The sequence below is a fragment of the Hibiscus syriacus genome, unplaced genomic scaffold (assembly GCF_006381635.1).
Source record: "Hibiscus syriacus cultivar Baekdansim isolate YM2019G1 unplaced genomic scaffold, ASM638163v2 tig00111758_pilon, whole genome shotgun sequence".
NCBI lineage: Eukaryota > Viridiplantae > Streptophyta > Magnoliopsida > Malvales > Malvaceae > Hibiscus > Hibiscus syriacus.
This window is the reverse complement of record NW_024063170.1, coordinates 410,516-437,136: the sequence shown is the minus strand read 5'-3', so window position 1 is coordinate 437,136 and position 26,621 is coordinate 410,516. Positions and strand designations below refer to the sequence as shown.

The 26,621-nt window shown below is 36.2% G+C and overlaps 3 protein-coding genes across 3 annotated transcripts; all 3 read right to left on the bottom strand.

Annotated features, from left to right (window-relative positions):
* Positions 1 to 767: 767 nt before the first annotated feature.
* On the bottom strand, positions 768 to 1,926 carry LOC120169259 (probable glycosyltransferase At5g20260). The gene is made up of 2 exons (XM_039177452.1): positions 1,565 to 1,926; positions 768 to 1,457 (listed from the first exon to the last, which is right to left on the bottom strand). The coding sequence occupies exons 1-2, from the start codon at positions 1,904 to 1,906 to the stop codon at positions 792 to 794; spliced, it is 1,008 nt and encodes a 335-aa protein (XP_039033383.1). The 5' UTR covers positions 1,907 to 1,926; the 3' UTR covers positions 768 to 791.
* Positions 1,927 to 8,657: 6,731 nt separating this feature from the next.
* LOC120169220 (heptahelical transmembrane protein 1-like) lies at positions 8,658 to 9,982 on the bottom strand. The gene is made up of 4 exons (XM_039177419.1): positions 9,759 to 9,982; positions 9,561 to 9,653; positions 9,415 to 9,472; positions 8,658 to 9,322 (listed from the first exon to the last, which is right to left on the bottom strand). The coding sequence occupies exons 1-4, from the start codon at positions 9,980 to 9,982 to the stop codon at positions 8,675 to 8,677; spliced, it is 1,023 nt and encodes a 340-aa protein (XP_039033350.1). The 3' UTR covers positions 8,658 to 8,674.
* Positions 9,983 to 12,134: 2,152 nt separating this feature from the next.
* On the bottom strand, positions 12,135 to 18,962 carry LOC120169261 (probable sucrose-phosphate synthase 1). The gene is made up of 13 exons (XM_039177454.1): positions 18,780 to 18,962; positions 18,608 to 18,697; positions 17,318 to 17,559; positions 16,973 to 17,036; positions 16,180 to 16,878; positions 15,832 to 15,948; positions 15,572 to 15,703; positions 15,238 to 15,414; positions 14,666 to 14,719; positions 14,523 to 14,585; positions 13,474 to 14,412; positions 13,251 to 13,378; positions 12,135 to 12,735 (listed from the first exon to the last, which is right to left on the bottom strand). Exons 1-13 carry the CDS (start codon positions 18,960 to 18,962, stop codon positions 12,462 to 12,464), a joined length of 3,162 nt encoding a protein of 1,053 aa, XP_039033385.1. The 3' UTR covers positions 12,135 to 12,461.
* Between the last annotated feature and the right edge of the window lie 7,659 nt (positions 18,963 to 26,621).

The window sequence follows — 26,621 nt, the reverse complement described above, 5'->3', positions numbered from 1 at the left end:
TTGTAGTAATGTCAGGTCCCATCCGGCCGGTCTCCTGACAGCAACATCCTCTATGGGTGGATTCTGGATTCGAAAGGAAATCCGATGTGGCTCACCATTCTGTTGCAAGTTAGCAGGTAGGTCAGCTATCCTTTTACAGGATTTGTATCATATGATATATATAGTTCAATTCAGAAAATAAGTTTCTGTTTTTAATTCATTTTCCCAGTATCCAAGGTTCATTTTTCATTGGTAAGGCTGATATTTTTGGAAAATAGCTCAAGCACACCTATGAATTTGAAGATTGTAGTTCTAATTCAGTGTTTTACTGACTAATCCCTCAGGGACTCTTCACATTGATATTGAAATGGAATAGATTTTTGTTCATTCCACTGGATTATTACCTAATCTTGTTTTTCATTTTTCTTTTCTGCCCTGAAAAATTGGATTATTATTACCTGATACACATGCTTCATATTTATATATATATATAAAAATCTTAAATCCACCAACAACCGGTTGGTCTAGTGGGATGTGTTACTAGATCTCTTAACAAGATCAGGGGTTTGAATCTTGTCCATTGTGAATAGAGTAAATTAGGTTGGGAGATTCAACCTTGCCTCTGCAATACTCGATCCGAATTAGTCGATCAATAGATCGGATAACGGTGGTTATACTAAAAAAATCTTTAATCTGAATGCATTTCACGTCCCTTGAAATTACCTCACAAAATTAGAATTTGACCAAATATAAGAACCTACAAAAATAGTTAAATATTTATGCATGTATACACACAATGCTGATAAGAGTAGTCAATCTTCTAGTCTAATGTTAAGCCTTCTAAGCCATATTGAATGAAGTACCATATGTAGGAGATCAAAGGGTTTAGCCGGCCTATTAAGCTCAAAATGCCTTCTCACTTTCAGCACCCTCTTCTGCATTCTCCGATATTTCTTTTCTGGTATCCCCTTTAGAATCTTCTTAATGTCCGACATCCTCTCCACCGGAATCTCGACCGAGAATTTGCTCCAGTCAAGCACATCACTAAACGGCAGCACATAACTATCCGATATGATCACCGGAACACATCCGGCATAAAACGACTCAATCAATCTAGGACTAGCCACTTCAAACCCACTCGGACACAAGCAAAACTTGCTCTTCCCCATTAATTTATTGTAATCTTGGCCTTTAGAAAGGTACCCGTGGACTTGGACTTCATCATCTTTGTCCTTCCAATGGTAAAGCAAGCTTTTACGAACATCTCCGTGGCCACCGCCCGCGAAGAAGGCTAGGATGATCCGTTTGTCGGGTGGTCGGCTGAACCGCCAATGACGACTGAACCCCTGAGGAGGTAAGTTTAACTCCGGCAATGTCACGTCTCTCTTGGGATGAAATCCTTCAGAGCTATTGGCATTGCATAGCACCCTTATTAAATTCCTGTAAAGTTCAGGGTCCGGCACAGAAACTTCCGGGGCCTATAATGTTACCACTTAGTTACATTATATACTATGTTACATTTAGAATATTTGGATTCGATTTATATTTGATAATTTCAAGTTTAACTTAAGATCAAATAACGTACCCAATCGTGGCAAGAGAGCATGAAATGATCAGCACCATATGTTCGGTTCCAAAAGGGGTACTTGTTGGCCACAACTTTGATGTAATCGGTGAAGATCCTCACCAAACGCTCACGGTCGTAAGTGGTGATCGGCATATAGACGTATTTCACGATGTACGCTACGCTAACTGGCAAGAAGAACGCATGGGCCTCCTCGGGATGACTAGCGACGAACGTGCTTTTTTTGCTCTCGATTTCGGATATGAATTGCCCCTCGATTGCATATATGTGTTTCATTGGCCCCATGTGGACTAAGGGCATTTCTCCTTCTCTGTAAACCCATATCTTGAACCTCTTCATCATCTCTACGTGACTCCTGAAAATTCAATCAAAAATTACAAAGATAAATTCAATTGCATTAGTATATACATTAGTACATAAATTCTAAAGGCATTAAAAAGTTTGAAGATGAAGAGTTTCCTTAACTGATGGAAAGCGTATGGATTTCTATAAACGGAGCCTGTGGAGACAAAGGTTTCCTCCTCATCGGATGTACAATTCCGAGTCCGGATCGCTTCTCGGATAGCCGCTCGTGCATCGGCTAACTCGGCTTCGACTCTACTCACCTTCTACTCTCGAAATCAAAAGCAATGCATTACGAAAATGGGACAGAATAACATCAGAAAATTCTCATACGTGAACTTACTTTGATATACGTAACAACGTTGATACTTGCTCCAGAAGGGGAAACCGAGGGTGTTTGGTTGGTGGTAAACGAAGGGAAAATAGCGGATAGATTTTCCAGGTAAACCGAGGGAAAACAAAGGATGATAATCGTAACAATAAGGAATACTGGAAAAAGAACAAGTGTTGTTGAAGAGCTTCTTAAGCCTTCCATGGCTGCTTCTCTTCTCTTCAGTTATCGTGTTGATGATCAAATATATAACCATGCTTAAGTTTAATTATAAATTTATATTGATTAATGATATTTTAATTGTTGGGGTGTGTAAGAAGTTGCCCAACTAAGCTTTGCCAACTCTTTATGGCATAATTTTTCTTTTGGTAAGAAAAGATTTCATAAATCTTTATATTAATGGTTGATGATTGGATTACTAAATTAAGATTTGCTTATGTTCATCATAATCCGAAATTTATATGTATTCTAATAAATACTACTTACTAATATTCTTTTTTTTCCTTTCATGAATATTGATTTAATTTATGATATTTTAAAGTTTTTTTTGGATTAAATTTAAAAGGGTAGTTTCATTGTTAAGAGGTTTGCTAATTATGTAAACGTTTTGATGTTTATCTATTGTGAAAACAAGAGGTGTACATTTACATCATTTCCTTTACTTCTTGGACTACACATTTCTAATATGACAAAAGCTTATATGATTTGCTTATATAATTTTTTAATTATTTTAAGGATAAAGTACATAAATGATCCCCGAATATAGGATATTTTTTTGTTTCCCGACTATCAAAAGTTACAAAATAGTCCTCAAACTATAAAATATTGCTTTGTTGAGTCCCCCTGTTGGTCAAAGAAAGCTAGCAGCCGGTGGCTGCTTGAATTAAAAACATGGGCTGCTAAAATTTTTTAATTATTTTTTAATAAGAATAATTACAAAATTGAGTCATTAAACTTTAGGATATTTACAAGATTAGTCCCTAAGTTTCAACTATAAATACCCTAGCTCATTTAGCCTGAAAATCATCCCAAAATCATTTCTTCCTTCCAATACTAGAGAGTTTTTTTGTGAGTAGTGAGTGTTTTGTAAACACCTGTAAATTTTCTCTCTTAGTAAACGATCTGCAGCAGTCCGGAGACGTAAGCAAAATTGGCTGAACTCCGTTATCAATTTCGGGTATTATTTTTCCGCTTTTATTTCGCATTCGCACTAATCTGGTTATAAGAAAAATTACTTGTACTCGGTTTATTTCCTAAAAACTAGTATCAGAGCTTTTGGTTGTGAATTTTGACAATTTTTCTGCGAGATTACAATTCACGTGAATAGTGAAATTCGGTCGGTAATACGAGTTTGTCGACGGAGGTGTTATAATACACGGCGGTTCGCAGAAATTGTCAAAAACGATCCAAAGAAGCCAGATTCGAGTGGGAGCGATGGCTGCAGACGAAGGGAAGGTGAAAATTGAAAAGTTCGATGGTGCGGACTTTGGCTTTTGGAAGATGCAGATTAAAGATTTTTTGTACCAGAAAAATCTATATCAACCTCTCTCGGGAAACCAACCAGAGGGCATGAAGAATGAAGATTGGGCTCTTCTCGACAGACAAGCCCTCGGAGTTATCCGACTGACGTTATCCCGCAATGTTGCTTTCAACATAGCAAAGGAAAAGACCATGGCGGGTCTTATGGCAGCTCTCTCCAGTATGTATGAGAAACCATCGGCCTCAAACAAAGTTCATTTGATGAGGCGATTATTCAATTTGCGGATGGCGGAAGGGGCATCAGTGGCTCAACACCTAAATGAACTCAACACAATCACAACCCAGTTGAGTTCAGAGGAAATTGAATTCGATGATGAAGTTCGAGCTTTAATTCTCTTATCATCTCTACCAGACAGTTGGAATGCTACTATTACAGCAGTCAGCAGCTCGTCGGGAAACAACAAATTAAAATTCGACGATGTTCGGGACCTGGTATTGAGTGAAGAAATTCGACGGAGAGAAGCGGGTGAAGCATCAACCTCCTCAGCCTTGCACACAGAGTCTAGAGGGAGAACTTCAGAAAGAAATTCAAATCATGGCAGATCAAAATCCAGAAGGGGAAAATCAAGAACAGGAAATAAAGATTTTACCTGTTATAATTGCGGCAAGAAGGGTCACTTCAAAAGAGATTGCCGAGCACCGAAGAAAAATACCGGCACACAAGAATCTGCCAACGTGACACAGGAGACAAGTGATGCCATGATTCTAAGCGTCAACAGTCCAATTGAATCATGGATCTTGGGTTCAGGAGCATCTTTCCACTCCACCCCGTGCCAAGAAATCATGGAGAACTATGTCAGTGGTGATTTTGGGAAGGTTCATCTAGCTGATGATGAAACCTTGAAGATCGTCGGAAAAGGAGACATCCGACTAAAGCTGCCAAACCAGATCACCTGGAAGCTGATAGGAGTGAGACATATTCCTGGCCTCAAAAGAAATCTGATTTCTGTTGGACAGCTTGATGGAGAAGGATATAGTACAACCTTTTCAGGCTGTGAATGGAAGATTACCAAAGGAGCACTTGTCATTGCTCGTGGTAAGAAGACTGGTACTCTCTATGTAACCTCAAACTTAGAGAATATCATTACAGTAGCAGATGCTGATGGAAAATCAAACCTATGGCACCAAAGGCTTGGCCATATGAGCGAGAAAGGAATGAAGATACTTCTGTCAAAAGGGAAGCTGTCGGATCTAAAGAATGTAGATGTCGGACTATTTGAGGATTGCATCTTTGGCAAACAAAAGAAAGTCAGCTTTACAAAGATTGGCAAGACTCCCAAGGCAGAAAGGTTAGAATTGGTGCATACTGATGTATGGGGACCATCCCCAGTTCCATCTCTTGCAGGCTCACTATATTATGTCACCTTCATCGATGATTCAACAAGGAAGGTGTGGGTTTATTTTCTGAAGAAGAAATCAGAAGTCATTGATACCTTCAGAAAATGGAAGGCCATGGTGGAAAATGAAACTGGTTTGAAAGTCAAGCGGTTGAGGTCTGACAATGGAGGAGAGTACAGAGACAGTAGATTCAGAGATTTCTGCGCAAACAATGGGATCAAGATGGAGACAATAGTTCCCATAACACCGTAGCAGAATGGCGTAGCAGAGCGCATGAACAGAACTCTGAATGAACATGCCAGAAGCATGAGGATACATGCTGGATTGCCCAAATTGCTATGGGCTGAAGCTATCAACACTGCAGCTTACCTGATCAACCGTGGGCCCTCAGTTCCTTTGGATGGCGAAATACCAGAAGAAGTTTGGAGCAAGAAAGAAATAAACCTTTCACACTTAAGAGTGTTTGGTTGTATTTCTTATGTACACATAGACTATGCTGAAAGAAGTAAACTTGATGCTAAGTCCAACAAATGTGCCTTTGTTGGTTACGGCGGTGATGAGTTCGGTTACCGGTTTTGGGACTACGAAAATCGAAAGATCATCAGAAGCAGAGACGTCATTTTTAATGAAAATGTGATGTACAAAGACAGGTCAACCGCAGAATCAAGTAATACCGAAGCTGAAACAAAGGAATTTGCTGAGTTCGATGAGATTTCTAAAAATGATGTTCAGATCAGTCCTGAAGCAGTTCAAGAGGAAGAACCAGGCACACCAGAACTGAGACGCTCCTCCAGAATTCCTAAACCAACCCAACGGTATTCTCCTTCTTTACACTACTTGTTGCTGACTGACAATGGTGAACCAGAGTGCTATGATGAAGCAATACAAGTGGAGGATTCAGTCAAGTGGGAGTCTTCCATGAAAGATGAGATGGACTCGCTTATGTCAAATCAGACATGGGAATTAGCTGAATTACCACCAGGCAAGAGAGCGCTCCACAACAAGTGGATTTACAGGATCAAAGAAGAGCACGATGGGAGCAAACGCTACAAAGCAAGATTGGTAGTCAAAGGTTTTCAGCAAAAAGAAGGTATTGACTACAATGAAATTTTCTCTCCAGTCGTAAAACTGTCTACATTCAAACTGGTGTTGAAAATTGTAGCTGTAGAGAATTTACATCTTGAGCAGTTAGATGTAAAGACAACTTTCCTTCATGGTGATTTGGAGGAAGAAATCTATATGAGGCAGCCAGAAGGCTTCATAGAGGCAGGCAAGAAAAACCTGGTATGCAGGTTAAAGAAGAGCTTGTATGGTTTAAAACAAGCTCTTAGACAGTGGTACAAGAAGTTTGATAGCTTCATGAGTAGCAGTGGTTTTACCAGATGCCAAGCAGATCATTGTTGCTACATCAAGAGGTTCGACAATAGCTTCATTAATTTATTGTTGTACGTTGATGACATGCTCGTTGCAGGCTCAGACATGCAAGAGATTATAAACTTGAAGCAAAAATTGTCAAAGCAGTTTGCTATGAAGGATCTGGGCGCTGCAAAGCAGATTCTTGGGATGAGGATAAAGAGAGACACAAAGTCGAGGACTTTGATATTATCACAGGCTGAGTACATCAACAAAGTACTCTCCAGGTTCAACATGCAAGATGCTAAACCAGTAAGTACACCTTTAGGTGTTCATTTCAGACTCTCCAAAGAACAGTCACCAAAGACGGAGGAAGAACGTGCACACATGGTGAAGGTGCCGTATGCCTCAGCAATTGGAAGTCTGATGTATGCCATGGTTTGTACCAGACCAGATATTGCTCAAGCAGTGGGAGCTGTTAGCAGGTACATGAATAATCCAGGCAAAGTACACTGGGAAGCAGTCAAATGGATCCTCAGATATCTGCGAGGTACCACAAACAAAGCACTTTGTTTCAAAGGTGGAGATACGATACTGACAGGCTATGTAGATGCTGACTTAGCCGAAAATGTTGACATCAGAAGGAGCACTACAGGGTATGTCTATACTCTAGGAGGAACTGTAGTGAGTTGGGTTTCTCAACTACAGAAGATAGTTGCTCTCTCCACAACCGAAGCAGAATATGTCGCTGTTACGGAAGCCAGCAAGGAGATGGTCTGGCTCCAAAGTTTCTTGGAAGAGTTAGGCAAGAAACAAGAAAACAATGTCTTGTATTGCGACAGTCAAAGTGCTATCCATCTAGCAAAGAATCCGTCTTTTCATTCCAGAATGAAGCACATACAATTGCGATATCATTTTATCCGGTCTCTTCTGGAAGATGGGATTTTGAAACTTGAAAAGATTAGTGGAGCTCAAAATCCGGCAGACATGTTAACAAAGACGGTGACTACGGACAAACTGAAGTTGTGTTCAGCTTCAGTTGGCATACTAGAATAAAATATCAGAAATGCTGCTGCATTGATCAAGGTGTGAAGACATATTGAAATCAGTCTTCAAATGGGAGATTGTTGGTCAAAGAAAGCTAGCAGCCGGTGGCTGCTTGAATTAAAAACATGGGCTGCTAAAATTTTTTAATTATTTTGTAATAGGAATAATTACAAAATTGAGTCATTAAACTTTAGGGTATTTACAAGATTAGTCCCTAAGTTTCAACTATAAATACCCTAGCTCATTTAGCTTGAAAATCATCCCAAAATCATTTCTTCCTTCCAATACTAGAGAGTTTTTTTGTGAGTAGTGAGTGTTTTGTAAACACCTGTAAATTTTCTCTCTTAGTAAACGATCTGCAGCAGTCCGGAGACGTAAGCAAAATTGGCTGAACTCCGTTATCAATTTCGGGTATTATTTTTCCGCTTTTATTTCGCATTCGCACTAATCTGGTTATAAGGAAAATTACTTGTACTCGGTTTATTTCTTAACACCCCCGACTATTAAAAGTACAAAATGATCACTTGACTATTCATTATATTCCAAAGTCGTCCTTTTTCGTCAAATTTTTAATGGAAAAAGCTGAATTTGTAACCTAATGAATAGTCGGGTGATCATTTTGTAACTTTTGATAGTCGGGGACTAAAAAAAGCAATACCTTATAGTTGAGGGACCATTTGTGTACTTTACCCTTATTTTAAAATAGTTATTACTCCCTCCGACCTACTAAAAGTATCTTTTTGGTATTTAAAATTATCCCATTCAAAATGTCTTATTAGAAAAGTCAACTAACAACAACACTTATATTTCTTTTTTTATCTTTATATGTCCCACTCTTTTACACCTACAAAAACAAATATGTCAAATCTATCAATCACCTTTTAGGATAATTTTATCATTTTCTTTGATTAATTATATCTCCTAAAATTATGTGCATAATCAATATCAAACACAAATATGGGACGGAAGGAGTAATTATATATCTTATCATCAATACACCAAATACAAATGAATGAATAAATTAATAAATCAAAGTTTACATGGTGTATATTTGAATGAAGAAAGCTCAACTTAACTTTCCTCAATTCACTAACAACCGAAACAATTGAGAGAGAGAATACATAAATTTCAAGTATAAATGAATATCACTCAACAGCCGTTTAACAGCTATGGCCATCGCGCCAGCCCATAAGTACAAGAGAAGCACCATAATGAGCCAATGCACCCATCACTACCAGGACGTGGAATATTTGGTGGTTATGGTCAGCTAAGTCGAACCATCCGGGCTTGAACCGCTCCGGGATTCGGCTAACATAGAACAGGGTCCCCGTCAAATAGAACATAGCCATGGTCAACTCGTAGTCCAGGGTGACGTCGCGGTGTGGATTAGACCAATTGATGATTACGGCGTGGATACCGGGTATAATGCCGAAGAGCGCCATGGACGAGAAGAGTAAAGCTCGAAACCCTCGGAATTTCTTGGTCGACAAGGCAGGTGATAGCAGTGTCACGATGGTGCACAAGCCTAGAACCGTGATCCCACCGAGGTAGATGAAGTGCCATTTAGTGTCACATTCAAAAGCATAATAGATCGGTGGGAAAAACGATGCGATGATCATAGTGGTGATTCCGGTGAAGTCGAGTCGCAACAACGACCGGCTGAGATGCTGCGAGTGGCAAGAAAATAGGTGGCAAATGCTGCTTGATAGGAGGCAGAACATGGAGCCGGCTAAGAATACAAAGAACGGCCACCGCGTCACTGACGTAACGTCCGATTCCGGCTTCAAATCGACGAGAGTCATTGTTCTCTTCAATTATCAAAGTCAGGCTACTATGTATGGCATAACCAAAACTAAACGTGCAGAGTGAGGAATGTAATCTATGAATAAATGGCACTCACCACAAATAGGTCTCGAGAATGATGAGAAACATTGATGTCTCCACTCATAGGTAAAGACCTGCGTCAATTTTATATCATAAATTCTTAGCACATACATAAATGTAGACATGCATGCATAAATAACATGCATAAACCTTTAAACGAACCTGGTAAAGAAAGCAATGAGATCAGACACCTGTGGCACTTCAATCAAATTCGTCACTGTTAATCCCAGAAATAGAACAAACCCAAGTAAATGCCTGCAGAATATTCCATAAAAAAAAAACCAGAATCAAATTAGAAAAAAATATAAATAAAAACAAAAGGCCATAACTTAAGAAAAACGTAACTCTGGGTATACTTACGTCCAAACATTAAGTGTTTCGTTATGCCAACGAAAGATGCTAAAGAGAGCTTCTTTGAGAGGCCAATTAACCCTGTAGTAATTTAGAATAAACTCGTTGTCCTTCATGTACTCCGGCAACTCCTTGTACGACACCAAATCATACGACGGCGATTGTACTTTTTTCTTCCATTTCTCCGTCTCAACAGGCTCTGAAACAAGCTTGGAATCGATGGTCGGATCCATATTTCTTGGACTTGGAGGGTTTGATTTCCTCTCTTCCAAACAACAGCAGCCAACAGCTCGATGATGATCTACAAGACTGCAACGATAAGAGTAATGAGAAAAAACCCTGGAAGAGAGAGGTATTTATATGAAAAAGGAGAGCTTGAAATCGAAATTTGGATGATGGATGAGGAAGAAAGCAAGAGCTCTCGTTTTGGTATTGAGTTTGTCGTTTGAAAGGGTTATTATTTAATTTAGGTGTCGTTTGGAGGATGGCAGATAGCTTAACTGCACCAACTACAAAGAATGGAATCATCATACTCACAGCTTACCTATAACTTCATTAATTAATTTGGTTTCTTTTATATATATATATATATATATATATATATTCATTTCAATACTAAATTCATGCATGGTCTAATTTGTATTTTATTCCTCTCTTTCACTGAGATTAAAATAATTAATCTCTTCACTTTTTAAGTATCATAAATTAGTCATCATATGTTACAAAAACTAAAAACTTAATCTAATTAAAATCAACAGTTTAGTAATTTATACAGTATGCGACAAATAAGTAAAAACCAACAATTTAACTCCACGTGTCTGTTAAGAAATTTTACAATTTTCATGATATTCAGAACCTGATTGTGTAGATTAATTCTAAAACTAAATTTGTATAAATGATTAGTGGATAAGGTATGGGTGTGTGTGTTATAATTGGATAGAAAGCATGTAGTTGGTAGGTAACCCAATAAGCATGGTGACGTCTTTCTACGTTTAGGGATGAAGTTAAATAGTGGAGGGGGTAAATAAACCGCCCTATAAGTGATATAATTTTAAAAGACTGCGTGGCCTTTGCTTTCAAGCATTAATTTAAGTTGTAAATTTTCACACACGTGGATTACTGGAATTTCTTACGCTTTAAAAAATAAATGTTTGATGTTAAATTTTTATATATTTATTATATTTTTTTTATCAAAGTTGTAATTATTTTCTCACGTAATATATATACGGGTGATTATTAAAATTATAAAGACGTGATTATGCCTTTCATCATGAATATCAAGGCTGTGAGCGTGAAATGTCAAATGATTGAGAATTATCTTTGAACAAATATTGTCTTGTACTTATCCCAAATTAATAAAAAAAAGTTATTATCTCATATTTAGACATAAATTCTTTTTAAAATTATAAAAAAAAATAATTTTTAAGGTCTCAAGTTTAAATACCGCGTATGTTAGGTGTATGAGTATTCATTATCAAATGATCGAGAATAGTATTTTAAATTCAACCCTTATAAAAAAATGAAGTTTCCTATTTAGACCTAATTCATTAAAAACTTGAAAACCAGTTTTTAACAGAAAAAAAAAAGAGTATTAATGAATATAAGTTTTATAGATAGATATTATAAAGATATGTAAGTTTAGCCAATCGATCCCTTCAAGAAAGAGGTTTATAGTTTTAAAGTTTTAACCTCCAAGTCTTATTGAGTGTCGATTTTGCTTAATTAAGTTTTTATGTTAAATTTGGTTAGTAATCGCTGATTATTTGGTTGATTTAATTGCTTCATTAAAAGTTAAAATCACTTTTAGTTTTATATTCAATGAATAAGATATTCAAATTGAAGTTTAAATTTTATCGAGTGAAATATTTTCTTGAACTAAATTATACTATGATATGGTCTGATTTATAAATAGGGATGACAATTTAATTCGAATCATACGGGTTTCAACTCGATCTGATTTTATAGGATCAGATTTTTTTAAAAATCGAGTTTGGGTCGGGTCGAGTGGATTTTTTTAAGGGGTGAGGTCAGGTTGGGTCAAGTTCTGGTGAAATGTGAACAAACTTGACCCGGGGATATTATTTTCTTAAAAACTTTATTCTTTTTAATTAAGTCCTTATTTTTTACTAGATATGATCATATTTATATTATAAAAATTTGGGTCAGGTTGAAGTTGATGGACATATATTTTCGAGTCAGGTCAGAAGGATATATAATTTTCAGGTCAAATTGGTTTCGAGTGAAAGATACATACTTTAAAGTTGGAATCAGATGGAGAATGCATATTTTTGGGTAGGGTCGTATTGAAAAAAAACCTAACCCGTTGCCATCCCTATCTATAAAAAAGTTCATCCTAGATATTAAGCTTGTATGTTAGTATCGGAATTGGTGTTAAACAGATTATTATGATCATAAGAACAATGCCAAATACAGGCATCCAATTCCACACATCTTTAGTAATACAGCAGCCATGCAAATTGAGTTCAACAGCTGGTATTTGAACTTATTGGCTACAAAATCAAACAGCAAACGAACACTTAGAGGGAATGTACAAGTCTCTCGGGGGATACATTTAGAATGGTTTGAGATGTTTCAGGGTGAACAAGAAAAAGCTAACAGCCCTGTAAAGTCTATGTCTTAAAGATAATGTTTAAGAGCAGGAGAAAGGACCGAGAGACGATAGCGCTGAACGGAGGCAAGGCTGTGAAGTTCTTAGATTTTAAGTAGATTCTCCAAGGAATCACGGATGTCAGAGATAGTGCAATCTTGGGATGTCTGAAGAATGTTGGGGCTGTCAACGGGCATGACATCGGAGAGTGGATAGTTTCTGTTGGCGAGCAGTTGGTTGCTTGTGTTGCTGCAGATTCCCTTCAATACCACGGATTTATGCACCCCACCAAGCAACCCTTCGTAATCTGTATCCCCCGAGTCTCCAGCGAAAACCACCATCTTCGACAGGTCGATGCCCCACCGAACAAACAGATACCTGAAATTCGTGTTTCAGGTGTCAATTGAATTGAAACATTGCTAAACGGGATAAATTTCAAAGATGCCAAAAGCTAAATCCCAATGATCAACGACGAAAACCAACTTTTAAAGCTAAAAAGTAACAAAAAAGGCCCGGATAATATCGGAGAATAGAAAGAAGTCCAAGCATCTGCACCTAGAACATTTAAAACCTGGTTTTCTTGATCCAATAGATCATAGGGACCAGATCAACCATCTAAGTTAAAACTTCACAAATTTCAGTTGGCTACTGAACTGAAAAAAAATATTGATGGAAATAAACTTGGACTTGAGTGTGTGTGTTGGACGCGGATATATGGCCAATACGGATATGTTCGATTTTTTCTATATTTTTCCAGGGTCTTTGAGGGTCAATGAACTCTACCAATGTCCAAATATGTCAAACAAGGGTATACAAGCATGTATACCCTTAATTATCAAAAAGAAAAAGGAACCGTTATAAAATAAAATGGTAAAAGGGGCATAAAACTCCACCTGAGAGCTTGTGAACGAGATGCCAAAACCGGAATTACATTTATCCTAGTTCCATATCGACAATAAATAACATTGCAACGGAGAGCTTGAATTCTCAGCAACTTTCGGAGCTCCTTAACAGGGGGAACCTGAAAAGGGCATAAGCATAAATGTAGAACTTCAATTCTTGTTTGATTAAAAATTCACTTGCTTGTAGCCAGAAGTATAATGAAAGAAAATTTACCATTCCTGCATTTTTCACTTCAAAAGCATAACAATAATTTGTTGAAAGTTGTTCAGCTGAAGTTACAATGTGTTCCTCATTTCCTGCCTTCTTATCAGTAATTGATCCGGCCCAACGGAGCAAAGTCTTTCTCAAGCCTTCCCCACCCCAACGATATTCAATGTGTGAATGGTAATAGAAGTCGATTACGAAGGGACCATCTTCAGGATTAATAGTTGAATAGAAGAGATCACTACCGCTATTGCAGATGAAAGCATCAAAATCATTAGCATTCAAGCCACCAGAGACCAGAAAAGAATGTATCTCGGAAATTGTCATAAATGATGACAATATAAAACCTATTGAGCCTTCAATCCTTTCTTTTTCAACGGCCTCAAAAATCTTTCTGATGGCATCAAGAAGATCTTCATTGGAATCAGAGTCCACAGCAACGACAAAGATGTGTTTCCTCCTTCTTAATGCCGGAAACTTTCCTGTGCTGGAGCTATGCTCAACTCTGTCTCCAGATCCAGCTTTCCTTTGATCTTTAACACCTCTTGACCATGATAAAACGGCATTCTCCAACTTGATATTTCTGTCAGAATTTCCTTCAGCATCTAAAGAATTATCATTTCCACTAGTTCCACTCCTATCCCCATCCATAGAAAACTTCAGGTTCAAAGAAATATCATGTATATCTCTCAAGGAATCACTTGGTGAATCTGATTCTGAACTTTCACCTCCAACATCACTCCTTTGCCACTGTGGATGCCTTGGTTTACAGCTCGCAATTCGAGATAAGTAAGTTTTACAGTGCTCTGGCCATGAAAATAGGTGAATGTTCTTCAAACCATTTTGACGACATCTTGCCCAGAGATGCTTGTCCGCAACAAGCTTCAGAAGAGCATCAGCAATAGACTGCTGATCATGAGGATCAACAAGAAGACCATTGTCAAGGACCTGCAAAACATCTCATAGATTATAAACACTGTGATTCAAACTTGGGATTCTCTCAAATGCTTGTTAATTCTCTGATTTAAAGCAAAACCATTATAGTTGATGAGTCATACCCGATGTATGTCAACAGGACCTCCATTTTTGGTGGCAACAATCGGCAAACCATGAGCTGCAGCCTGCAACAAAAGAGCCAACTTCATAAATGGTTCGGAAATAACATGAAATAAACACTATTTAAACCTATCTGGAAGAGCACCTCGATCAAAGTGAGCCCAAATGGTTCGATAAAAGCAGGATTGATGAAAACACCCTGCACAAAAAACTTGGATCAGAAACAGATGTAAATAATATTGGGAGAATGAAAGAGTTACGAGAAATTAGAACAATTTTAGGAGGTATTGAGGGGGAGACATAGCAGCCAAAGGATCAAGAAGAAAAATTAGATACCCAAACCAAGTGTCTCAATGATAATAACAAAACAATCTCAAGTCATATCCCTCCACAACAAAAGCAAAAAGGCATAAATTTAACGATTTAAAAATCAATGTTTTACATTTATATCAAAATGAAAGGAAGTGTTGTAAGACAAGCACCAGTTGGACATAGATAACAACTACAACTGCAAATACATATTCCTTTCAGACATAAGATTTAGAATATAAGTAGAATGCAGTCAGTACAACACAAACGGAACTTGGAACTCAGAAAGAGTTTTGAACAAGAAAGAAACCAAATAGGAAATGTAAGTTCAATGGATGCACACTGCAATGGAAGTGGACCAAAGAATCAAGCCATCTATGAAAATAATGTAAACGAAAAAGGTACTACCTTTGTCTTTGCCGCTAGACGGTAAATATCAGCTACCTCAGACTGTTTATGGTGTTTAGGATATGCCACTTGTCCATAAAGATCATATTTGTCAATAAGCTTAAGTACTGAGAGAAGAACAGAAGCATTTGTGCTCGACATTTCATCAATTCCTTCTCGGTTTCCCATGATCAGTGTCTATGGAGCACCAAAGAAAGAAAAATGTAGAATTGAATGAAGGCATCAATAAAAGTGCTTCAGCTTTACAAAGAAGAAAAGGATTATAATAAAGAACTGTCAGTACAAGGAAGAAGCAGTTTCAATCAAACAAGTCTCATTAGTTATACAAACATACAAGGTTGGCAAGCTCCCGTAGTGGACGACATTCTCCAAAAGCTTTGACCAAAGTTGTGATGTTCTTTTTGGGATCTGGTCTAGCAAGTGCAAGTATCATAGGCTTTCGAGGATTTGTGAAGAAGCGCATTATCTACAAAACACCAAGTTCAGAACTAATATATATTTTGATGGTAGCAAGAGGCATAGTATCATATCTTGGGGTATGGGCACATTAATACAAAGCACTTTGTGGGTAAATGCATAAGGAATGATACGAACCTCAGACCAAATAGGCGAATCAGGGGAAGATGGATGTTCTTCATTTCCTTCTATCTCGCCATCCATATCACCATCTTGTGGGACAATATGATGGAATTCCATTCCAGGAGGAATTATCTGTACAAATAGAAAGATCAATAACCAAAACTCTATGAACTAGCATGAGAATAAACATGTCTGCATATTTTCTGAGTGAAGCAAGCATCAAAAACATGACTAGCCAAGCCAAGCTCAAAGAAATAATACACTAGACATTAAACACTATCCATAAGCAAAGCTCAAAGCTAAACAGCCCTCTTTAAAACCGAAGAAAGCACCTTGCAAAGTACATAATGTTCCAGAACTTACAACCATGCGAGGCATGAACCTTCCATAGCAGCTGACATTACGCCTGATCCTTGCACGCAATTTACGCTCCAGAACGGGATCAAAACCATCATATAAACGCCATTGCTCATCTATTTCCTGTCTAGTACTGGTTATGACTATTTCAGAGGCATCAAGAGATAATTCTTCAGCCTCTATTCGGCGCATGATTTTGTATGTTGTATTTATTTCATCCTTTGATAAGCGACTCTGCTTCAAAAGTTGTTCCAACTTATCCCGTCCAAGTGAGTGGCCAGTAAAAAGCATTGGTACATTTAAAGCACCAGATAGAAGAGCAGCAGAGTCGCCTGCATCTGCATAATGTCCATGGATGGCAACAGGCCAGACTGGTCTCCCACTGCCAATTTGCTCACCCAGAACATTGGACATCTGTATTATATGGCTAAGTGCACCATCAACAAATTCAGGGATATGAGGCCACAGAAGTTCTTTGGGTATATATTTATCCCTAGGACCAAATGGTATTCGTACAATATAAGCACCACTGCTCTCTCCCATGTCATCCATTAAATCTTCTGAATTTCTTGGTGTCAACATCTCTGTGGGTTCACCATAGCTCCAATCTACTTCAGGTGATGCAACTTGCCTAGTCAGCAAATCAACACGATAAACTCCTGGCATTGAACCCAATGCCCTTGCAAGTTCCACAACATACTTAACCTATAGACAACAGAAGTTCAAGATTTGTTTAATAGCATATGTCATGGCAGGTTTTCTATGCTACAATTAGAGAAAGTTTAGACAACCAAATTACCTGGCCACCAGTATCAGAATCCCGACCAAGCTCCATATTTTCACCTCGAATTAGACCATGAAGGCTGCATGAAAACGAGTTTTTAAAAATATTAAATACCATTGTGCATGCATTCATCCTAATGTCAAGGGTACATTAGCATGCATAATCAATTTTTTTAACTCTTTTACTGGATTTCATTTCAGTAACTAACTGATTGGTTTCAGGCCAAGAATAGTACCACAATTTATGATAACAAAAATAAAATAAAGTTAACCAAACGCTAGAAATACTGGAACACAAAGTTAACAATACATGATATCTGACATCCAATATGAAAAAAAAGCACTAGAGTTCAGTTCATGCCTTATTAGTACAATGTATAGCTTTTTTCCTTTCTGCTGACTAGCCCAAGTCTCCATTGCATCAACGGAACTTATTCTAGGCAATCTGCTTTTGTTGTTCTCTCCATGAGCAGATACATCGCTAACAATATCTCCTTTCTCCCCTTCTGATAAGTCTTCAGACATATCAGCAGTGGCTTCTCTGCGGCCTTTTTCACGTTCAAGACGACGTTTGGCCTTTCTCTGGGCCAACTGTCCCTCCAGCTGCAAAAGAAAGAAATATCAAAAAGCTTAGGACTTAATCACAGAGCCCAGTATTTTATAGTATACTAAGATGGAGAATTCAATTGTTTGAGTTTTACCAATTACTTTTAACCATGCCAACCCATAACCTCACAAGGCGGGGGGAAAAGTATACATTGAACTAAAATCAAAATAACTCCACAACTTATGTTAGCAACTTAATTTTGAAGAGAACAAAATTACACAGAATATCCTCGTTGCACGTGAATAACACTGAAAAGTTATTTCATGGATTAAGCCAAGGGGTGTGTGTGTTTTAATTTAAACCTGATGCCGACTTCTCTGAACAACCAAAGCAATAATTAGCATTCTGTTTCCTTCAAAAAGCATGTTAAGTTGAAGGCCATTTACATTTAACAATTAAGCATGAAGGATCAAACTTGGGTAACAAAATACCAGCTTACACTTCTAATCCAATGAGGAAATTAACTCCATTAAAATTGTGTTATTTCATATCCAATCACAGCAAAAGCAAAAATAAATGGTAGAAACAAATACCAGTAATTGCTTAAAAATCAGCAACTAACCAAACACCAGCAAAAGCAACGTTTTTATTTTTTCGATTATGCAAAAATAATACGATTTGTTCAAGTAAGTGTACTTCATCTCACCTTTGCTTGTCAGAAAAAGGCAAACAACCAAATGATACAAACAAAACCTTTTGTTTGGACAAGGTTATTAGCTGAGTAGCATTTGTTAGAGAAATTGAAAATCATATATAAGCCCATTCAATAATCCAAACAAGGCATCAACCCCTCTACAAATCAACCAGACTCATCATTTTCATCTCACATTTCAATTCTTCACTGACTTCATAAGTTAAACCAATTCAATCAAATCATTTTAAGAAAAGAGAAAAAAAAAACTGAAAATATTAGGCTTCACTTCCATTCCAATCACAAACCATCATGATCAATCCATCATCGCTTCACATTTGAGCATCTAAAATCACAATCCAACCAGGTGAGAAAGAAAAGACAACTAAAAAGAAAAGAAAAGAACAAACAACCTGCTTCTTTTGACGAGCCAAATTCCAAATCCTCCAACACATATTCTCCAATCTAGTGTTTCTCTCTTGGGGACTCCTCGTTGCTTGAGCCTACACCGATTAAAAAAAATATCAGCTAAAAATGGAAAAGAAAACAATCCAGCAAGAAATCAAAGAAACGACAGCAGAGTACCTTAACCCAAGAACGATGGAGATCTGTCTCATCGAATCCAGTGATGACCTCCTCCACGAAATAGCGGGTGGGGCTAAACCTGCCTCTTTCCCGGAGCAACAGCGACGCTTTAGCGTCGTCTAAGTTTGGACCCACATCCAAAATCGCCTCCAAGTAACTGTTAATCCAATCGTTACCTGCCATTTTTGTCGAAGGGGAGAATCAAAGGTGATGGATTGAATGATGAAAGAAGAGAGATATAGAGAGATAGAAAAAAAAAAGAAAAAAGGTGATGGGTTTTTTTGGTTACTGGAACTGCTGATGATCGTTAGTTAATGGTTGTTTATTTCTTATACGATAAGAACACTGTTGCAAAAAAAAAACTATAATAGTGATGGCATATTGGCAGTATATTCTCGAAAGTGAATCTAGGAGCTACCAAGATTTACGGTTTTTAAAATTATGCTAATTATATAATGCTTTTACTTTTCATAAATTACTAAATAATAGTTTTTTTTTAAAAAATAGAATATTGCAATTGGATAAAAAAAGATTGTAATAAAATGTCGAATATTTTATAAAAACTTTTCACTTTTTCCTTTATATTCCTTTCAAACAAAAGATATAAAAGGTCATTGATGGTTCTTCTAGCAATTGAGACATTTTCTCCAATATTTGTTCAAACACTATACACAAAAATTCAAGGGTAAATTATACATGTAGCACTAAACTATCAATTTTAATCCGTTGTAATACTTAAACTTTTAATTTTTAAAAATCATACCTAATATTTAGTTTTCATTTCATTTTAGTACCCATTGTTAAAAACTTAATGTGTTTAGTACATAAACTATCAGTTTTGGTCCGTTTTAATACATAAACTTTCAATTTTTCAAAATTCAACGTTAAATATTGAACAGAGATACTAAAATGAAACAAAAACTAAACTTTATGTATGCTTCAAAAGAATTAAAAGTTTAGATACTAAAACGGTATAAAACTAATAGTTTAGGTACTAAACGAGTAATTTACCCAAAATTCAAAGGTAAATAAACTAGCACATTTCATTATAAATTTAGGGGTGTTCAAAAATACCTGACCTGGATGACCTGAGACTACCGATCGATAAAAACTTCAGGTATTTTAAAAAGAAAAATTCAAGTTCCGGGTCAGGTACACAATTCGACATTTTTTGGTCAGGCTCGGGTCACAAAACTAAAGGGTACCCAATTACCCGAGTACCAGGTTATATTTATTTTGTATATATAATAATATTACATATTTAATTATTAATAATTTTATATATTAAATTAAACTAATAAAATTTAAAATAACCTCCCACAAAAAAAACAACTTTTAAATTCTATTTTTAGATGTTGGAGTATGTAATTTGAATATTTATTTTTTGAATTTTTTTAATTAGTAATTTGAAAATGATAAAAAACCGAATACCCGATTAACCTAATTACGGGTATTTGTAAAATCCGATTTACCGGAAACCTACAACATCAAGATCGGGACATGAACCAACCAATCAAGTACTCGAGGAGCTGAGTATCCGGAACTTTGGGTACCTGAACACCCCTACATTTCAAAAAGAAATAATAATTACCAAATAGCTTAATGAATCAATTAAATATTTAATAATATATATTGTTTTATCATTCTATTAACGACTTTGATCTTTTGATACTTTAAAATGTGTTGAGACGTTTCTCTGCCCTGGTGACGGAGAGTGTAAATAGTATACGCCAGACGGTGTAACTAGTCTCGAAAAAATAAGTGTTTATCCTCCATGAATCAGATAAAACACCAAATTGTAGAGTCACCACCAATCTTTTATATAGTGGGATTGATCACCAAAATATCATCATATTATTTTAATAGAAATTCCTAAGAATAATATTAAAATAATACAACTCAGGTCTGCTTACCAGAAAAATAATTTTGGGAGTCAATTACGTATGGAATAGAATTAGCATTCCTACAACGCCCAAAATTGGTACCGATATTTATTAACTAAATGTCTTTGCAGTAAATTACAAATTTATATTTAATTTAATTATTTACAAATAATTTAATATAGATAAATACTTAAATGATATTAAAAAGATCTATTATTAATAATATTATTATAATCACATATATTAAATTGAAAAATCATAATAATAATCATAAAATATGAATTCTAATTAATTATATGCTAATAGTTTAAAACATAAAATATTAATTAATCCTAATTAAAAATAATATTAAAAATTATGTACTAATTATGTAATTTACCCTTTATTACAAATAATAATAAAATAGAAATAATTAAAAATAATAAGGACTAAATACTTAACTTATCCTAAAATATATGTATTAATATAATAAGGACTAAAATATAAATATATAAAATTTAAAAACCAAAATAAAGAAATGCAACACCTGATTTCGGGACCAAATCGTGAGATTACAAAGCTTTGAAGACCATGGGTGTAATTTACCCTTTTGCAAAATTGCTCGCACAGTCCCTCCCCAAAACGACACCATTCGGGGAGGGTTTATGTAAAACCCTTAACCCGTATATATCTTGATATACGAGTCAAGTGGCATGTACATACTTTCGACATATTATAGGCTCAGTTTAGGCTGAGAATCGACTAAAAATGTGGCTTTGATACCAATAAATGTAACACCCCTGACTCGTATATCGAGATATATACGGGTTAAGGGTGTTACAGTTTATATAGCCCATAACCGACCTAAAGAGAGCTAAGTCTCTCATTCTTTTCCTCTCTCTTTTAGAGGGAGAGGCTCTAAGCTCTCTCTAAAAATCCCTCGCCTGAGGGAGAGTTATCGTCGGTCGACAACTATGTGTCGCTGATCTCTGTCGTCACCGGCCACCACCCACGGTGGCCGGAACTTCGTAAACTACCCTAAAATATAGACCGGGTTTCCCTCTTTCTAAATCCGAATTCCTTTTTCTCTAAAAACCCTTCAATAAGCCTATATCTAAATAAAACTGAGATTTTTACCTCGGTTTAAACTTTAATCTCCAACGTTTTGGCTTTTGGCAAGGTAAGTGCTCTCAACCTATTCTCTCTATTTACTTATTGATTGTTTTTTCTCTCTGTTGCTGCTGTCTATTGTTGGTGACATGCTTCCTCTATTGTTGTGTATCTTGTTTCCTTGCAGGGTCGAGGCTATTTATAGGCCTTGATGGAGCTCTGTTCGGATGGCTCACAAGGGTGAACCCTGGTGAGTCACCAGAGCTACGGTGGTGACTCACCCTAGGGTTGTAACATGTGCGGCTGATATCCTTCTTCTGGAGAGTTCTGACATTGTGGCAGCAGATGGTTGGAGCACTTGGACAGTCGTAGATCGTCTGCGGCGGCGAGATGATAACCCTAGGGTAATGATGAAACCCTAGGGTTTCTGGAATCATCTAGATCACTTGTGACCGTTGATCTATATCTAGATCGAATAGTGGTGGAGCGGAGGCTGGAGAAACATACTGGAAACCTTAGCTACTTAGGGCTTCTCGCGTGTGGGCTTGCTGAATTTGGGCTTGAACTGATTATTGGGTCTGGATGTAATATGGGCCTGTGAGCCTTCTTTGTAACCGGGCCTTCGAGCTTTATAAATAATAATATATTATTATATATTATTATATATAATAACATATATATAATAATGGTCACTCGGACGAAAACGACCGTCGACAGCTGCCCCTCTTTGCTTATTTTTATGTTAACAATAATAAAGCAAAGATAAAAAGACAAGTTTTCGTCGAGTGAACATCTTGCTTTGCTGGGAATTCGCTCCACTACTCTTTCGTGGAGATCAAATTTTAATTTGATCTTACTTTTGCTTCACTACTCTTCTGTGAAGGCCGAGGATGACTTGCAAATAATTCGCCTCACTACTCTTCCGTGAAGGCTAAATTTGCATGACTTCATTACTCTTTCATGAAGGTTTCATCTGGATAACTTGAATAGAATCTATTTCACTACTCTTCTGTGAAGTTCAGACTCAAACTTGAATTACTCCACTACTCTTCCGTGAAGTTTAGAAATGATTGACTTGACAAGAATCTAATTTCACTACTCTTCCGTGAATATTAGATTCAAAGTTGAATTTGCTTCCACTACTCTTTCATGAAATTTCAAACCCAAACTTGGATTACTTCACTACTCTTATGTGAAGATTTCATACTTTGCTGAAAAATCCATTTCACTACTCTTTCGCGGAGTTCAAATTTACTTTTACTTCACTACTCTTCCGTGAAGATTTCATACTTTATTGAAAAATCCGTTCCACTACTCTTTCGTGGAGACTTATTTGCTTTTACTTCACTACTCTTCCGTGAAGATTTCATACTTTGCTGAAAAATCTGTTCCACTACTCTTTTGTGGAGACTGATTTGCTTTTACTTTACTACTCTTCCTTGAAGATTTCATACTTTGCTGAAAAATCCATTCCACTACTCTTCCGTAGAGCTCGAATTTTACTTTGCTTCACTACTCTTCCGTGAAGTTTGATTTGGCTTGAAAGAATCATCTTGCTTGAGACATTTCCAAATATTTCATTTTCTTGAAAATTGAATGAGAAACTTCAAAATTCATTTTCTCATTCTTATAACAACTTATTGGTTGGGCATGCCCCAATATTTCTGCTGTATGGATTGTGTTCATCTCTTCTTCAGACGTTTGCCTCTCCAAACATGTTTCCTGTGATATGGATTCTACCTTATACTCGTAAGGTATTTTGTTCCTACATCTTCATGTGAGAAGTATATTTATGCAAATGCAATCAAATGTATCAATGAAATGTATGTTGAATACAAATGATATTCTTATGAATGTACAAATGCATCAATCTTCTTTTGACTCCAAAGTTTTGATCTTTTTCCATTTCATAATCCATTTCCATTTATGAATAACCATCTGGTCAACTTATATCTTCATGTCTTCTTTTACCTTAAGAAGAACTGTGTCATTTATGGGATTCTTGCCATACTCAGAACTATGACTTTGTTGCCCTACTTCTCTTGATAGCACCAGCTGTCTTTATTTGAACTTAAGTAGAAATATTGTAAAGCTTTCGTCTTTGAAAAGAGAATCCATCACCTTTACAAAAATGTAGACATAACTATGCCAAACTCATCAGAGATTAATCAAGATATCAGCCACGTTTGTTCTGATTTCACTCTTGAAACATATCACAAGAAGGATTTATCCTAATTCCTTTCATGTCTCCACATCTAATCACATTTCTTGAAATGACTCATAAAAAGGGTTTATCTTAAATCCTTTCATGTCTCCACATCTAATCAGATCTCAAACAAGATCATTCAGATCATATCATGTCCAGATGTATAACAACAACTCATTGTTCAATCTTAGTTGGCTCCACTAGTTTCTTGTTGTTAAAGTTCCAACATTCTTTTCGTGGAAAGAAATCTTCATCATTTCTTATCTCTAACCTTGGAATTAAAGACAAACTTCATGTTAGGTCAACCACATGATCGCAACATTGATTGAACACCATAATTACTGGTTCGTAAAACATTTGACAACACATTCATCCTTTCCTGTGGTTTCTGCCTAGATTTCTCCACCAGTGAATTCTTTGTATGGTGATCAAAGCTTTCAATGTCACAATGATACTTAAATGGGATGCTTTCACACGTTAGAATCATATCAAGGAACATTTGACAACACATTCATCCTTTCATGTGGCTTCTATAGGGATGATGTAATCGCATGGTGAACAAAATAGTGATGTATGATCAACTTAATTATCATTGTTTCAGCATTTTCATTCTTCATACCTTTTTACTTCAAGGGATATATTTACTCAAATTGATGATTTTTTCATAGGATGATAAGGGTCCAACATGCCCCAACATTTGTTTTTTGTTTGTGTGAGCATTTGGAATACCCGTTTGGATCATTTTTTTTGAAATGGGCCTTCAGTATGCCCATATATATTGTTTCTAACTGAAATGGACCTTTAGCATGCCCCAACCTCTGCTAGGTAGTAAGGTTCACTCTTAATGTCCATTCATGCTTGTCATGAGGTCTAATTCTGATAATGCCCCCTTATAGGTACACATATAGCTTCATTGGTGTCAAATCTCATAATCTTGAATGCTCTCATTCCAGTGTTATTAAACAACAATGTTGTTTGAGGGATTCTTTTCATGTTGTCACAAACTTTGAGAAATGACCAATTCTTTTAACATAAATGTTTGAAATATGTGCCTCTTCCTAATGAGGTAATCATTTTCTTCTTGACTGTTTGCTCTAAAGGAAATAGTATAAGTTTGGTTCTTCAAATTTTTGATCTTTCAGGCCACTTATTTTCAAGAATATGAAATGTTTCATTATTCTGGCCTTGCTCATTTTTTCTCAATAGGGGTAGAGTAGGCATCAACTTGATTCAACATCCTTTCTTGTTTGAGATCATCCTTGTTTAAAAATGTTTTTCATCATTTCTTATCAAATAATGAAAGAATTTTGTAAAATATTGTCTCTTATAGGTTCACAATAGAATCAAATCATAAGCATGAATTCAAAGAGTATTAAAAGAATCAACTACTTTTACTATTTCAGAGTTATAGTTCTTTGACAAGTATCAAGATTGAGAAGTTAATTTCAGGTTGGCTTTTCTATTTTCTAGGGTTACATCTTAGTGAAGATGTCACTCCTCTCTCGCTCTTTTGTGAACATTGTCACATGCCTCACTTTCTTGGCTTGGTATCTTTAATCGAATACATACAAAATGACACAATCTAGCATAACAGTTACTAGACCTTCTAGAATACCTCTATTTCAATTCTCTAAAATCTTTGATTCTATTCAAAGCAGTGTGAAAACATCGGTCTAATAACAAGATTTATGTGTGCATATGTGTGAAATAGACTATAACATGTATTTTTTTCATTTTATAACAACCTCCTCTTATGCCATTTTGGCTTGTTGAATTCAACTTTATTAAACATCATTGGGCTAATTGAAACTTATTCATAAGGCCAGGGCTATTAACCAATTGCTTTAGAGAGACAATTTTTTTTGCTTATGACTCTTACTTTTTTTTAAAAAACCTGTTATAGTCTATGTGTTAGGTGAAATTTAGAAAATCTCATTACCAAATTTCAGTTCCCAAGCAACTGACCTAGATTAGGTTTGTCAAAGTTTCATCGTCGAATCTCATCAATAGAAAATAATCTAGTTAGCTTTGCAAGGTTACAAAAGATGCCCCACGTTGTATGCTTCTAAATATCAATACCAAACCTTTTGTCTAATTCCTTACATTGGAGAAGGCTCTCTTATTTTTGTGGAAATGGTAGTATTTGGGATGCATTTCTTCTGAGGTAAGGTCAGGATCCTTTTTTTTTCTGGTATTCAATCTTGATACTTTTGTCAAAAATGTATAACTCTAATTGTAAAGACTTTTAATCTAGTGATACTCAAAGAACTTCAAGATTGAAAAATTGATTCAATGTTCATAACCTTAAAAGCAATATATTTTATTACAAAATGCGGAGAAAGGAACAAAAAACATATTCAAACAAGGTGCTACAAAATGAAAGGTATAATAGTGGTAGATAACAACTTCCACTGCCTAATTTTTCCTTGGATGTTGGGTGTATAATCAGACTAGGATCTTTTTCTATATTTACTCCCCATTTCTTGATCATTTCTTGGGTAGCTTCTTTGGATGAGCTTTTAGGTTCACAAATCTCAGCTTTGCCCTGAGCTATCTCTTGGTCAAATCCCATCATCTTTCCTAATTAGCAATTGGGCTTAGTATGAATCTCAGAACCAATTTCTTTAGTGACAACAGTTGTATACTGGTTATGGATGTTTCTTG